The sequence below is a fragment of the Syngnathus floridae genome, chromosome 2, assembly GCF_059516105.1.
Source record: "Syngnathus floridae isolate MCC-2025c chromosome 2, RoL_Sflo_1.0, whole genome shotgun sequence".
NCBI lineage: Eukaryota > Metazoa > Chordata > Actinopteri > Syngnathiformes > Syngnathidae > Syngnathus > Syngnathus floridae.
In genome coordinates this window covers 12172971-12186550 of record NC_142414.1, presented here as the reverse complement: position 1 = coordinate 12186550, position 13580 = coordinate 12172971, and the positions used below count along the sequence as shown (strand labels likewise).

At 40.2% G+C, this 13580-nt stretch overlaps 1 protein-coding gene and 1 long non-coding RNA gene across 2 annotated transcripts; one reads left to right on the top strand and one right to left on the bottom strand.

Moving 5' to 3' along the window:
* The first annotated feature begins 413 nt into the window (after positions 1-413).
* On the top strand, positions 414-5908 carry LOC148401789 (amphoterin-induced protein 3-like). Its single transcript, XM_088368383.1, has 2 exons — positions 414-811; positions 950-5908. Exon 2 carries the CDS (start codon positions 997-999, stop codon positions 2380-2382), a length of 1386 nt encoding a protein of 461 aa, XP_088224509.1. The 5' UTR covers positions 414-811; positions 950-996; the 3' UTR covers positions 2383-5908.
* On the bottom strand, positions 4231-12809 carry LOC148401788 (uncharacterized). The gene is made up of 3 exons (XR_015857036.1): positions 12786-12809; positions 7489-7578; positions 4231-4498 (listed from the first exon to the last, which is right to left on the bottom strand). It is a non-coding gene; the product is annotated as an uncharacterized LOC148401788 (long non-coding RNA).
* Positions 12810-13580: the final 771 nt, after the last annotated feature.

Sequence of the window (13580 nt, the reverse complement as noted above, 5' to 3'; positions counted from 1 at the left end):
ATACTGACAGCAAGGCATTTGAAAAAACAAAAATAAAAAACAAGTCATGGCTGTCATGTTATATCTCCCCAGAGTTATCAATGCAAGGCCAACACAAAAGCTGCAAAATTCATGAGGAATTCTTAACTGTTGGGCAAAGTTTGTTCGTGAGAAAAACACTCAAATTTTAATGGAGCTTAATATTAATAGAATATGGTGAGGAAAGCTGATATTTGTGAGCCGCAGAGAACGGGCCACAGCGGCATCATTACTCAATGACGGGAGAAGGAGACACAAGGCTGGTCTGGAAATGAGACATGGTGGTGGCGGCGGCGGCGGAGGAGGAGGCGGCAGCGGCAGAGGAGGGGATTGTGGGAGATTAAGAGAGCACCGCCGTGTTTGTTCTACACCACAAAGCAATGCAGAATGTTTGGTAAGCGGCAGTCTCATTTGGGACCCGGACAGATCAAGTCGGAGGACCTTAAACTTGAAGCTGAGAAATCAGGCGGGAGCAATGAATTTGTTCCTACACCGCCTCGGGATTGAGGCTCAGAGAAGCAGATAAAAATTAAACACCGACATTTGTTGGCATTCACGAAGGGGATGCTATTTCATCAAAGAAAATAGCTGTGCTGAGTTGGACTTTCATGTCAATTGACAGTTTATTTTCCAAGTCATGGTTCTGTTTTTTTTTTTTTCTCCTATTACATGCGGGATTAAGTGAGGACAAACTGCTCACATTTCAACTTTTTGACCTTTTGTTAAGTTTCCTCATTTCAAAACTTGCGGGAAGTCATCCGATGCCGACTGAGAAGACAAGTTCATCTTTAAGGTAAAACATTTCTTTTTAGATTGTATTGACAACACAACTTTGAGAGCAAGAAGAATAACTACTAAACATTTTGTTTTGATTGTAATGAATGCTGCCTCAGCAATTATTCTATTTAGAATGTGATTCTCATCCATCCAGGGAAAGTTGGAAGAATTTCAAATCTGCAAGACTTTGGCTGTAGAAACATGATCGCCAGAATCAATCGCATCATCCTCATCCTGGTGCTCCTCTGCCTCCTTCCCCCAAGTAAGGAGACCTGCCCTTCTATGTGTCTTTGCACGTCCGACACAGTGAGCTGCAGCTCCAGCGGTCTCACCAAGATACCCAAGTCACTGCCCTTGTACGCCAACACGCTTGATCTCAGTCACAACCAAATGTCCTGGCTGGGTCCGGGCAGCTTCAGCAGAATGTCCAGACTGGAAAACCTCTGGATGGCCCACAACCAGATCAGCAGCCTGGCCAACGGGGCATTTGAGAATGCCTCCAGCCTACGATATCTTGACCTGTCCTCCAACAAGCTCCAAACGGTGGAGCAGCACTATTTTGAGGGACTGTGGAGGCTGGAGGAGCTCATTCTCTTTAACAATAAAATCACAAAGGTAGAAGCCGGCACGCTGACGGGTCTGAGCAGCTTGAAAAAGGCGTACTTCAGCCTCAACCGGATCACACACTTCCCTTTCTTCTCCATCCAAGACCATAGTCACCCCTTTCTGGCCATGCTGGATCTCTCATCCAACTTTATGACTCATCTGCCATGGCAAGATGTGAAAGCATTGCCTAGGTCGGTGCAGCGGGGGCTCTACCTTCACAACAACTCCCTTATTTGCGACTGCTCCATGTACAGCATGTTCTGGCACTGGGATCTCCGAGGGTACGCCTCTCTGAGAGAATTCACAGACGAACACACTTGCACCATCTATGGGGAACCCCGAGCATCTATCCGGTTCCTTCGACAAAATCGCTTTTTCAACAACTGCAGCGTGGAAAAAGCCGTGTCGCTTCCGGTGACCGTGCTCCTCTCCAAGGTTTTAGTTTCCGAGGGTCAACGGCTGCGTCTGGACTGCCAAACATCCTTGAGTAGCGCCAATCTCTCATTTATATGGTTTTCGCCCAGCCAGGGCTACATCACTCAGTACAACATTGATGACACACTCATGAGCATGTTTGCCAATGGTACTTTGGAGATCCGAGCAGCCAAGGTCAACGACTCAGGCCTGTATGTGTGTACAGCAGTGGATGGTAAAGAGGCTCTGAACGCAACCAGAGAAATAAACGTGACCGTGCTCTTGCCTGAAGTGGGGTCCTTCAGCACGGGTTACACAACGTTGCTGGGCTGTGTGGTGACGATGGTCGTCATCCTCGTATACCTCTACCTTACCCCGTGCAGATGCAGCTGCTGTAAGCAGCCCAACCCTCCAGTCATCCCCGTTGCAACATACGAACCGGAGAATTCAATGCCTGTTTTCTCCTCTTGCACAGCAGACAGAGGGAAAAGCCACCTTAACAAGCATGTGGCATTCATGCAACCGATGCTGAGTGAAGAAGGACCTGAATGGACACATGAAAGCTGATTCCAGAACAAAAACTGAGGCCATCAGACGCAAAGTCACCTTTTTTTCCCGGATGTCACCTGCTGTTAACAAGCATAAAAGTTCCTTCTGCTTTGTTCTTGTTAGCTCCTCAAATTGGCCGTAGGGTTTAACAGTGAGCACAATCGAGCCATCATCATCTCCTAAGGTCACCTTGTAATGATTTGGTGCAGTGCAATTATGGTCAAGGGTGACTCGAGAAATGGCACATGTTTCTATTAGCAACTGTTAAAAAAAATGCTCTGAGTGCCCCTGATAAATGACTTTTAATGAACTGCATTCTCTGTTGCTAAAACTACAGACTACTGCATGCACAGTACAAGATTAATTCACTAAGAATAAGTCACGTAATTTTAAAAATAAGAAGGCAAATCATGCTGTAATCAACCACACAGAATTGTCACTTTTTGTCTGGAAAGAAAAAAAAAGGCGAGTCAGGCAATCCCCCTCCCGTCATCACGTCATTTGTAAATCTTTGAATTGATTTGGTTACAAACAACACATTTTTGAACAGAATAGGCTCAATTTCATTAGACAGCGCATCTGCAGATGCCCAAAAATGCTGTTTGATCCTAATTTTTCTGTAAGAACAGGCTGGCTGTGTTTGTTTGCCAACTTGGCAGACCATTCTCTGCCAAGTTGGGCTTACCGGCGCAGCATAGGGAGTGTCGTCAGAGATGTGCCTGGCGGAGTGACAATTTTGTGGCAGAAAGTTGATCTAAAGCTATGCTTGCTCAGATCAGGTCTAAGTGAGTATTTACAAAGGGAATGAGGCAAGTTTCTCTGAATGGTTGGCTGTGAGTACTCCCATAGCAGCACAGACCTCCCTCTCTCAGCTCCACCAGCTTGCACTCATGTGACACCGGGTCCAAGCTGCATGTTTTGCAGAATTGACAAAAGAATAGAAACGTAAAAATAGAGCCCTATGAAATTAATATAACTACAACACGTGAATAGAACTGGCTCATGCTTCAAGCAGCTGTCATGTGAGACCAAAGGTTGGTTGTACTTTTGATGTGCATATTATTTGATGGCATTTACACACTACTGTACAATAAAGGGGGTGAAAGGAGGTGAAGTCGTGCATGAAAGCATTAAGTCATGACATGAAAGACAATATAGAGGTGGGCCGGGAACCATTCAGCAGAGGCAAAAGAACAAATCATTTCTTTCCTTCCAAGCATCTCGATGTTATGAGCCTATAGTTTAATCTTGAAACAAACGCTGTATCCATATTTAACTGGATTAGGTGTAATCCTTCATGTCAAACAAAATCATGTGAAACAACCAGGCTCATGGGAGAGGGCCTGGAATTATGTGCAAACCCCAATTCAAAACTGACCTTTTATGTCTAATGGAACGTCTATCGTTGTATAACCCGCATGAAAATTCACAAACTAAAAAGTGCAGCTTTAAAATTCTAACGAGGAGCCATGCAGGAGGGCTACCCGCCCGTGCTAAATTTAATGGCTGATATAATCTAACTAAAAGAGCTCAGTGGTCGGTCTACTCACTTGTCTCACTAAGGATGTATGCACAGCAATATCATTTGCTATTTCTGCATGTGTGATGAGGTAAACCAGTGTTTGGTTGTTCTGTTGTCAATCATTGTCTGATTTGAGGAAATTATTCCAAGATGCAAGTACAGTAAGTGATCAAAAACCAAATTAGTGTCTATCTAATTACACAGGCGTCAGTGTTTACATTTGATGTAAATGTCTGTGTTGCCATCTGTCCATGACTTGACTGTAAGCCATACCCAAGGTTCAGTGATTTAGAGCCTGAGAAAAGTCAGTCATTGTGCAATACAATTGAATTTAATGCGCACCAATGAGTAGCAGTATTTACAAACCACAGCTGCTAAATGCATTCAAGCATGTGCACAAATTCCGGTGACCATCACTCTAGATTAATCCAATAATGGAAATCATGGCCCCAACATGAATGACTGATGAATACTTAACATAACTCTCTGTATGTACGTAGATGGCGTCTTCACGTAGAAGTTGAATTTGTCTTGTGACAAATCAAAACATGCATTGCAAATCGTCTTTCCCCATTGAAATAAATGGAAATGCCAATTTTCGGTTCCAGCGACCTATGAAATCAAAAAAAAAAGTACAAATAAAAAAACATAATTGAATAAAATGCAAAGAATTCAACTGTTATGATGAATTCAACTTCATGATAATTCAATGGTAGTTGTGTACACTTTGCCCACCAAGGAGCAGTATAATACATAAAGACATACCAGATATAGATTTGACCACTAAGCGACTGTAAGGGAAGCTCCCACTCGAACGAAAAAAATAAGTGGTGAAATATGTACTGCTGTGTATACATTTTATTGACTAAATATGCGCTTGAGTAACTTAATCTATTGTTTAGAATCAGCTATTTATCACAGGTAACTGACTCAACTTCATTCATGCCCGCAGCACTTAGGCAGTCATACGCCGAGCATTTATTGCTTCAAAGAATGGGTTTTTGCTCTGCGTAAAGCTGTACGGTCATTGGACCACCCATCGAATGCGAATCTCCGGGGGCAATGGGTAGGCCGAGACGCTCGATTTCTGCATGACGATTGGACGATTTGTTCAAGTCGGAGCTGAGCTTCTCCTTATTTGATTGACAAACATCTGCCACTTCATCTAAGATAGAATCATTTTTGCAAATGAGGTTTATAATTGTTGCAACATAGATGCTAGTTTCACTAGACTGTTCACTATTCATTATTTATTCAGCACGCTTTTGTTATACTTGTTTACTTGTTTGTCTGTTGTGAGCCATGTCTTAGGGGGAAACGAAATTTCGGTTTCTTTGTGTGTCTTTGGCATGTGGAGAAATTGACAATAAAGCTGACTTTGACTTTGACTTTGACTGTTTAAAGTTTATTAGCATTAGGCTAGTGGTTTTTTTTCATAAGAAACTGCAATTCCCTATGTTTCGCATTTAGTTTCCCAGAAGACTTCAACTGGAAGTGGCAATAAAAAGCTTGAAGTGCTTTTTAGAAGAACTGTTCACTGTCTGCTAATCTATTGCTTGTGACATTTGCTGCCCCATCTTAAACTTAGTGGTCGTAACTCAAATTTCTGTTAGCAATTCAAGCCAGGGGGAAAAAAAAGCATGCCGGAGCGACGGCAACAGTCTTCAAAATCTTTAAGTCAGCTCACTCGAAAGACTCAGCCAAGTCATGGATTTTGCATTCAGTGTTTGAAAGTGTAATTGACCTCATTTTAAAGATACAAAAGAGTATTAAGGCCCTATATGTAGGAATTTTGCAGTTTTATTCTCATGATTTGAATACTCTGTAACATTAGAAAGCACATTTATTAAACTGACATTGAATGAGCCTCATCAACACAGTGAGAAAACGACTTTGTTAATTATACTCATCAAATCTATTTTATGTGAGCTTAAGGTGAGCTTCTTCCATTCCTGTTTACCTTGTTTGACATGATTGCTCGCTGATTTTTGTCATTGTCATGTTAAAAAGCAATTAGTCTTGTTCCTGGTTTTAATAAATTGGTTCCATTCAAACTAAGTGGTTTCTAAATGATTCAAATTAGAAATGATCAACAAATGAGTGACATATTTCACAATGACATGCTACAACATTGTTGGCCTCATATGAAACATTAAGCATCATCCTGATCACATTATGTAATGTGCCCCCCCCCCCTCCCATGTGCGTTGGTTCATGTTCTGCAAATATTGCATGGTGCAATGAGGTGACCTAAGGTTGTAGAAGATTAACATTGGGATAAAAGCAGGTGCGATGTTTCATTGTCTTTAAATCCCTCTAATCTGCCTCCGCTTTGTGGCACAGCACACGCAGCTGCCTCTGGATTTATTGTTTCTTATTAACAGAACCTAAAGGATATGATGAAAGTAATTCCTTCTGTTGGACTGATTGTAAGCAGGGGACAGGTGATTAACCTCCGTGCAGGCAGCATGGGATTGATAGGATGAAATGAAACATTTCATTTAACCTTGCGACAGAAACTACTTTACTGAAAGTCACATGGTTTGTTAAAAAAAAGCAGGAGGGTGGGGGCGGGGGGCAGCGAGACGTTTGAAAAGCACAACACAAATGGTTGAAATTGTCAGTCAGCGGATGCACAAAAGCTTCTAAGCAGATTTAGTTGAGTGCAACCGGATGATAATTGCAATTTTAATAACACGTTTTTTCTATATGCGTTTGGGAGATTTTGTAACGGTGCAGTGAAACTACAGTAAGGCCGAACATTTAGGGCACAATTTCAAAATGTTTGACATAAAGACAACACTGCTCATCACACAAAAAACAAAACTAAAGTGAATGTGGGTTTTTTTTGCAACATGGAAAACAGAATTTCTGTTAGTAAACACCTGAAGAAGCTGATTCACATATTTATCTCCAGTAGCCTTGATTATTGTAATGATCTTCTGACTAGATTCCCTCAAAAAGAGCATCAAACCACTACAGCTCATTCAGAACGCTGAAGCTCATGTTCTGACCGGAACAAAGCAATCAGAACATCTTACTCTCATCAGAAAGGCCTAGACTCACCTCCCAGCCAGCTCTAGAATAGACTTTTAAGTTAATTCTTACCGAATGGTTTAGGTGCTGATTATATTACCGAAATGCTAATGGAATCTAAACCCTGAGGTCTGCAGACCTAGGCCAATTAGTGGAGCCCAGATTTCAAAGCAAACATGGTGATGCAGAATTTAGTGGTTATGCTACACTCAAATCAAATAAGCTGCCAACAGAAGTGAGGTCAGCGCAAATGATTTTAAATCCAGGTTAAAAATGATGTTCTTTTCCCATACCTATGATTAGAGTCTAACAAAGAATAAGAAAATAAAAAATTATAAAATTGCATTCTCAAATGTGTTAGGAAACTTTTGTACAATACTTTTATTTCTTTACCTTGCTTTTAAATGTCTTTAGTTCTTTTCTTTTGTAAATGCATTGGAACGTTGCCTTGTTTATTAAATACGTGACATAAATAAAGCTACCCTACCTTGCCTTGCCATGAAATAGTAGTCAGTGTTATCACAGAAAACCTTCAGGCTGATAAGTCAGAAAGAGCCGACTCTTACTTTTTGGGCGGTTAATCAGAAGGGACTTTACAAGCTGGAAGATGTTTGCTGATTCCCATTTAACATCCGTTCCACCGTGATTGGCTCATTCTGAACAGAAGCACATCCCAGTTCTTACAGTCAAGGTTAAGGTCAATATTTCAGTTTGTGAAACATTCAGAGTACATTGTTACTTTCTTCTGCTGTCAATAAAGCACATTATATTCATATCACTCACCACGAGAAAAAAAGTAGTTGTTCTCATCCTTCCTCAAAAATGTTGGGCTGTGTGTAACTGCATGAGAGGTTTGCCATGGTTGTTTACCTCTGCTTGTGTATTTCCGGCACGCCAGACCTACAGATATTTATGTGTATATATACTATGAATTGTGTACTTTTCACTGTCAAGGTAGAAAATAACCTAAAACGCCAAGGAGAAATTTACATGGCCTTTCAAAACCCTAATACTGCCAATTTTTAGGTTTTGAAAGGGTTATTGACTGCACACTTATGCAAGTTTCTGCATTCCCTCTTAAAATATTTTTTTAATTCAGTTTGTTTTGGGACCTTATTGGTCACATTTAATGAGGAAAAGGAGTTCAAATTATTTTTTGCCCTTATTTTATAAAGAAAAACCTGCCTTTTTATTATTATTATTAATGCTACAGTTATATTGTTGGTTGATCAAATCTCATCCAATTTAATCAAATTCACTTTCATTTCACAGGTGAAATGTACTTTACAAGTATGTTAGAGTTTGTCACACTTACTAGACTCAGAATTAGCACTCGCCTTCTTCAGACTCGCAAGCTTTTTAGTGGCTTTCAATCCTCATTAGAAATTCTAATGATCACAGAACGCTGTAAACTGGGGTTGCTTCTTCTAAATGATCCTGAACGGATAACAAAAGATCCAGACGTATAGCAATGACCCATTAATGCTGAATGATGCCCCTCCTGCAGGAAACACTTCACTGGGCATCAATTAATAATGCAATTCCCTTCCCAGAGTAATTGTTGTCCCTCATTGACACAGCCTGGAAAGAAAATAAAATAATTTTATTCGGGAATCTAATTAAAGGTGAAAGGGAAGTTTTACTCCAAACAACAAGTTTCGATTGCCTTTGTGTGAGGAGGCTGACTCGGCTGTCAACTGGGGCAATTACTGAACCGCCAAAAGTGTCACAAAGCCCCAAGTCGAAGCAGCCATCTGTGGCAGATATTTGCACATTTCACAGATGCTAGACACTCAAATACACAACAGGTACACCTAATTCATTCATTCTTTAATTCCATTCTAATTCACTTGGAGTATGAGTTCTACGAGACACGGACTTTGGTGTTCCTCAGAAGAGTCCACAGACTGAACTTTGAGAGCTCGGCAGAGACCCCGCCCAAATATGGATATGAATCATAATCAAAAGTTCTTTGAGTTGTTATTTGCTCATACCAAAACTACACTATACTTCAAAATTTACCTAGCTCGATACCCATGCCCATAAATCCAATATGGAGCTTGTGCGGAACTCAGCATCTTTGCCCACTTCTAACCCATATAAGACAATGTGGGCTAATATAGGTGTGCCCCTGGTGGAACCCAGGAGCAAAACCAGATGAAACCCTTACCCACTTGGTACCCAGGAAACACGTATTCACCCCACATGGGGCACAACTGCACATGTTGGCTGAGTATATACAAGTACTATACTGCCAATATGGCTGTGTAAACAAATGCAATAGTCACATGACACCCGGAGTTCTATTGACAGAACAACTTGTTCTCTATGCAGCAACACTAATTAACAAGCCAATCAATATTTTTTTCTGGACTTGTGCCCCACATAACCATCAACACATGTCTTCAGTGGGACTGTTTCAGAAAGGTCCTATCAGCTCTAGTGCAGTGAACAAAAGCTACTTCCCCGGTGGTCAATGATCTGATGAAATTGGATTTAAATTTGTGAAAAGGAAAAGGCTTGTAAGCCCAAGAGATTTGTTGCATATCTTGATACGCTCCCCTTCCGGCAGAATATCCTAACTCATTTTGTCCCAGCAAAACTAAAATATTTAATAGTCAAAAGAACGGTGGAAAAATCACTCTCCTTGAACAGCTTACAAGCAACTCATCAACATCCTATTGCCAATAAACATATGCTCTGTGAATCTTTTTTTTTTTTTTTAGCATGACATTTTAAACCGTTAATGAGGACACCGAAATGCACAAGCACCTCTGTGGCCAGTTGAGTGTCTCGCTTTGACTATTTTATGCATATCTCATTAGTTTCCAACAAGCAGGTCAGCTCAAGGGTCACCATATATACCACGTAATGAAGTTGTGGAGGAAAAGTGAAAAACTTAGTGCTGTTTGGAAGTCTATTGGTGTGGATGACTACTAATTGGGCTGGAAAGAAACCTACCATCACGGTCACTAAATTAAGTCAAGTCAAATTTATTTATATAGCTCGTAATGGTGTACAATCCAGACATCAATTTTCGGGTCGGTCGTCTACCCAAGCTTGGGAGGAGGGAGAGTAGAAGCAATAGTCAAATTGGCCAACTTGTAGTTTAACTAAATGCAAGAGTATTTGTTACTGCTTCCCTTGGAATTTTTGAAAAGTTCATTCAGGGTGGCACTTCACGTTTCGTGAGTGACTGAGTGTGCTCCGTCTTTTTTTAAACAAATGATTGGGAACGTGATGTACCGGCTGCTACAGAAGGAGACCAGCTTTAAAAATCCTGCCACTACTTACACCAAAGGAGGCTGTTGGACACTTGGGCCAATTATCAATCAGCCTCTCGGTTTGATCAAGGGTAAGAAGTAAAAAAAAAAAAAAGTGAAAGACATCCATTGTTTAATCTTAGCAAGACATGCCTGAAGATTAAAGCGGATTTGTTATTTCCAACGGCATATACTATTGAGTATTGTCGACATAACAATAAAAAACTAATGTTATATTTACGCATAACCAGTTATGTAAGCCTTTCAAGGGATCTATTTTTTTTTTTAAATGAGAGATTGTCAGATGATTTTCGGCCTTATATGAACTCCCGTAATCGCAGGTCTTAACTGGGTTTTTGGAACGATCACCGTGATTCCTAATGGATTGAATCTTTCGAGCGAAAAATTCCATGAAATTGTCGACTGAGTGAAGCGAGATATCAGAGGTCGGCTGCTGTTGCGTTGGCTTTGCATACCGTATCAAATAAGTATTTAAGGTTGTTTTATTGAGACAGATAAGTCAAGAGAAATAATTAGTTTCAGCTAAAATGAGTACTTTGTATTTCTGTAGGCTGTCGCACCATGCCTGACGAAAGACGTGTTTCATCTGGAAACCATGAAGTAAGCCTCCTGGGAAGAGTTTTTTGTCTTAAAGGCGTCAAATTTATTTAACAGAGCAGCATTGAAATCAATTGTGAGATTATCAATCGAAGCGATATAAGAAGAAAAGGAAGCAGTTGCCAGAGGCGGTAGTGAAGGCAGTGCAGAAGTGTTTGATGAACTAATATTACGGCTGCTATAAGTTTGATTGGGGTCATGACGATGACAATGAGGCTGACATGCCTCAACATAGTGCCAAATCTTACCAAATACTACCATTTTTACACATCACTTCATTTATTGCCTGCGTAAAATCAAAAGTATTGATTATTGTCTAAAATGCCACATGGTAAGTGATTCTGACGTGAGATTCATATGAATATTAAAGTCACCTAAAATTATTATTTTATCTGCATGAGTCACCAAGCCAGACAGAAATGATGAAAAGTCATCTAAAAAGCCAGACTAAGCACCGAGGGGGACAGAAAAAAACTGCAAGATAAAATGACAGCAAGGCTGTGAATTGCAAGACAAAAACTTTCAATGTTTTAAAGACGTTATTCAGCCTGGGATCAGATTCTCACGAGCATATGGGACATAAGAGCTCGCAAAGTTTGGAGGCGAGGCCTCATTAAGCGGTAACAACTCATTAGGTTTTAACCAGGTCTCACAAAGACCAATCATGTTACGATTAAGATCTAATGATGTCATTACCCAGGAGCGCTTTCGCGGAGAGTGATCAAATATTCATAAAAGTGAGTTTCAATCTAGTAGGCTGATCAGAGCTATTTCCCATCAGAGGATTCCTAAACGAAATATTAATACGTATTACGTTGTCTAGGTTCCGCATTATATTTAAAGTGACAATATGCACAGTGGGAGGTAACGACTGATGATTGATTCATAAATTCATGGAAAATTTCAGACAAACCATCCATCCATCCATCCCTCCCTCCGGGATGTGGGAAGAAAACGGAGTACACGGAGAAAACCCACACAGGCACAGGGAGAACATGCAAACTCCACATAGGGAGGGCTGAATTGACCTCTGAACTGTGAGGTGGACGTGATAACCATGTGCATCACTTTGTGAATCTTGTCTGTGAGAGGTACGAAATAAATCATCTATGCTTTTCTTTACTTAGTCCCACACGACAAACGCATGGGATTTCTACAATAGCTACTAATACGACAATCACAACAATGTAATTGCTATTGAATCAATGCCCGGGGAGTACAACCAAAGCCATCTAGGATAGTTTGGAGCTGACAGTGAGCCAGATGAACACAGCTCAAAGCCCAGAACAGCAGTGGAGATGAGCAGGCAAGGATGACAACAGGTGGACACATAATAGAAGAGAGTAATGCAGAGGAAATGACCAGATAGGTGAGATTTTCATCAGCAGAGTACTGATGACAACTGACAAGAAGAGGTAGAAACATCACAGTGGAACACTAGATCTCTTCATAGAAGCATGCAGATGCACCAAGACAAGAGAAAAAAAAATAACAATACCACCTGTAAATCATAATTAGCCTGTGGACCAAAAATAGTAATTGGTGTCAATGAAGGATGTCAGGGAGGACCTATCCTTAGCACAGGTTGTTAGTGAAAATGTCACAATCAAAGGGGCCCAAGTGTAGCACACTGAACCGCTAGACTACTGGGAAATTACTTTCAATATTGATCTTGACAGGTTCAGTGACAAACAGTTGAGTATCCACAGAGTTAACTTCAAAATAGTGACACTTTTCCAAGTTCCAGTATGTAGTAGGTACAGGAACTAGACAGTCTGGATAGAGAGGCTATAAAAATTAAATTAGGTCTTAGTACAATCTACTGAAGAGCTTGATAATGCATAGAATCCTGAAGAGGGAAACACACATTTCATTATTGTGGAAGCAAAATCCTCAAACAGTGACACGACAGGCAAACAAACATCCAAAAGCAGAACATGTGGCAGAAATAAAATAGTCCATCCGAACCGCTTCTGACTCACAAGGTTCACGGGCGTGCCCATCCCAGCTGTCTTGGGTCAGTCAATCCCAGCTGGTTATAGATACAAAAATAATTAGTTTTGAATGACTAAATTTGTATTTGAGGATATGACGTTTCACCGGAATAATTATTAAATTGATGATTATTACATTTATAACCATAAACTTTTGTTTCTATGAATGTTACTGTCATTTTTGTTTTGTTGCTGTTATTTTTGAAGAAACCAAATGACAATTTTCTATGAAGAATGTAACCTGAACCTTTATTAATAATAATGAAATGGGATCAACCTTACAGAATTTGTTCAACGTTTGAGGGGGTATTTCACAAAACCAAGATAATGTTTTGCCAGATAGCAGTACCTGTACCATAAATAGTGAACCAACTGCAGTATTAACAATTGACCAGCAGAGGGACCTAGTTGGACAGGCGTAGTGATGTGCGTTAAGGGAGTAGAAGGGTGTAGAAGGGTCTTAATAGGACAGATTTAACCTGCAGGTTACATAAATAAATACATTTATGAACGCAAGCTAATCGTTTGTTAAATGACTTGTTTTTGTAAAAATCAGCGCCAGAAACCATTAAATATGTATTTTCTCTAAATATATATGCATTACATTTGCAAAAGAAAGATCAAGCTTGACTCTTGAGAAAAAGCACCTTCTATTTTATTTGTTCATTGGAGAATTTGTTCATCCAATATAATTACTTGTGTATTATATATTAAACATATTTCTGCATATTTTATTATAACATAACAAATCTAGTGAGCTGTGTGAGACAGAATTAATTCACT

Coding starts and splice junctions, on each gene's coding strand:
- LOC148401789 (XM_088368383.1), top strand. CDS start 997: ATGATCGCCAGAATCAATCGCATCATCCTCATCCTGGTGCTCCTCTGC.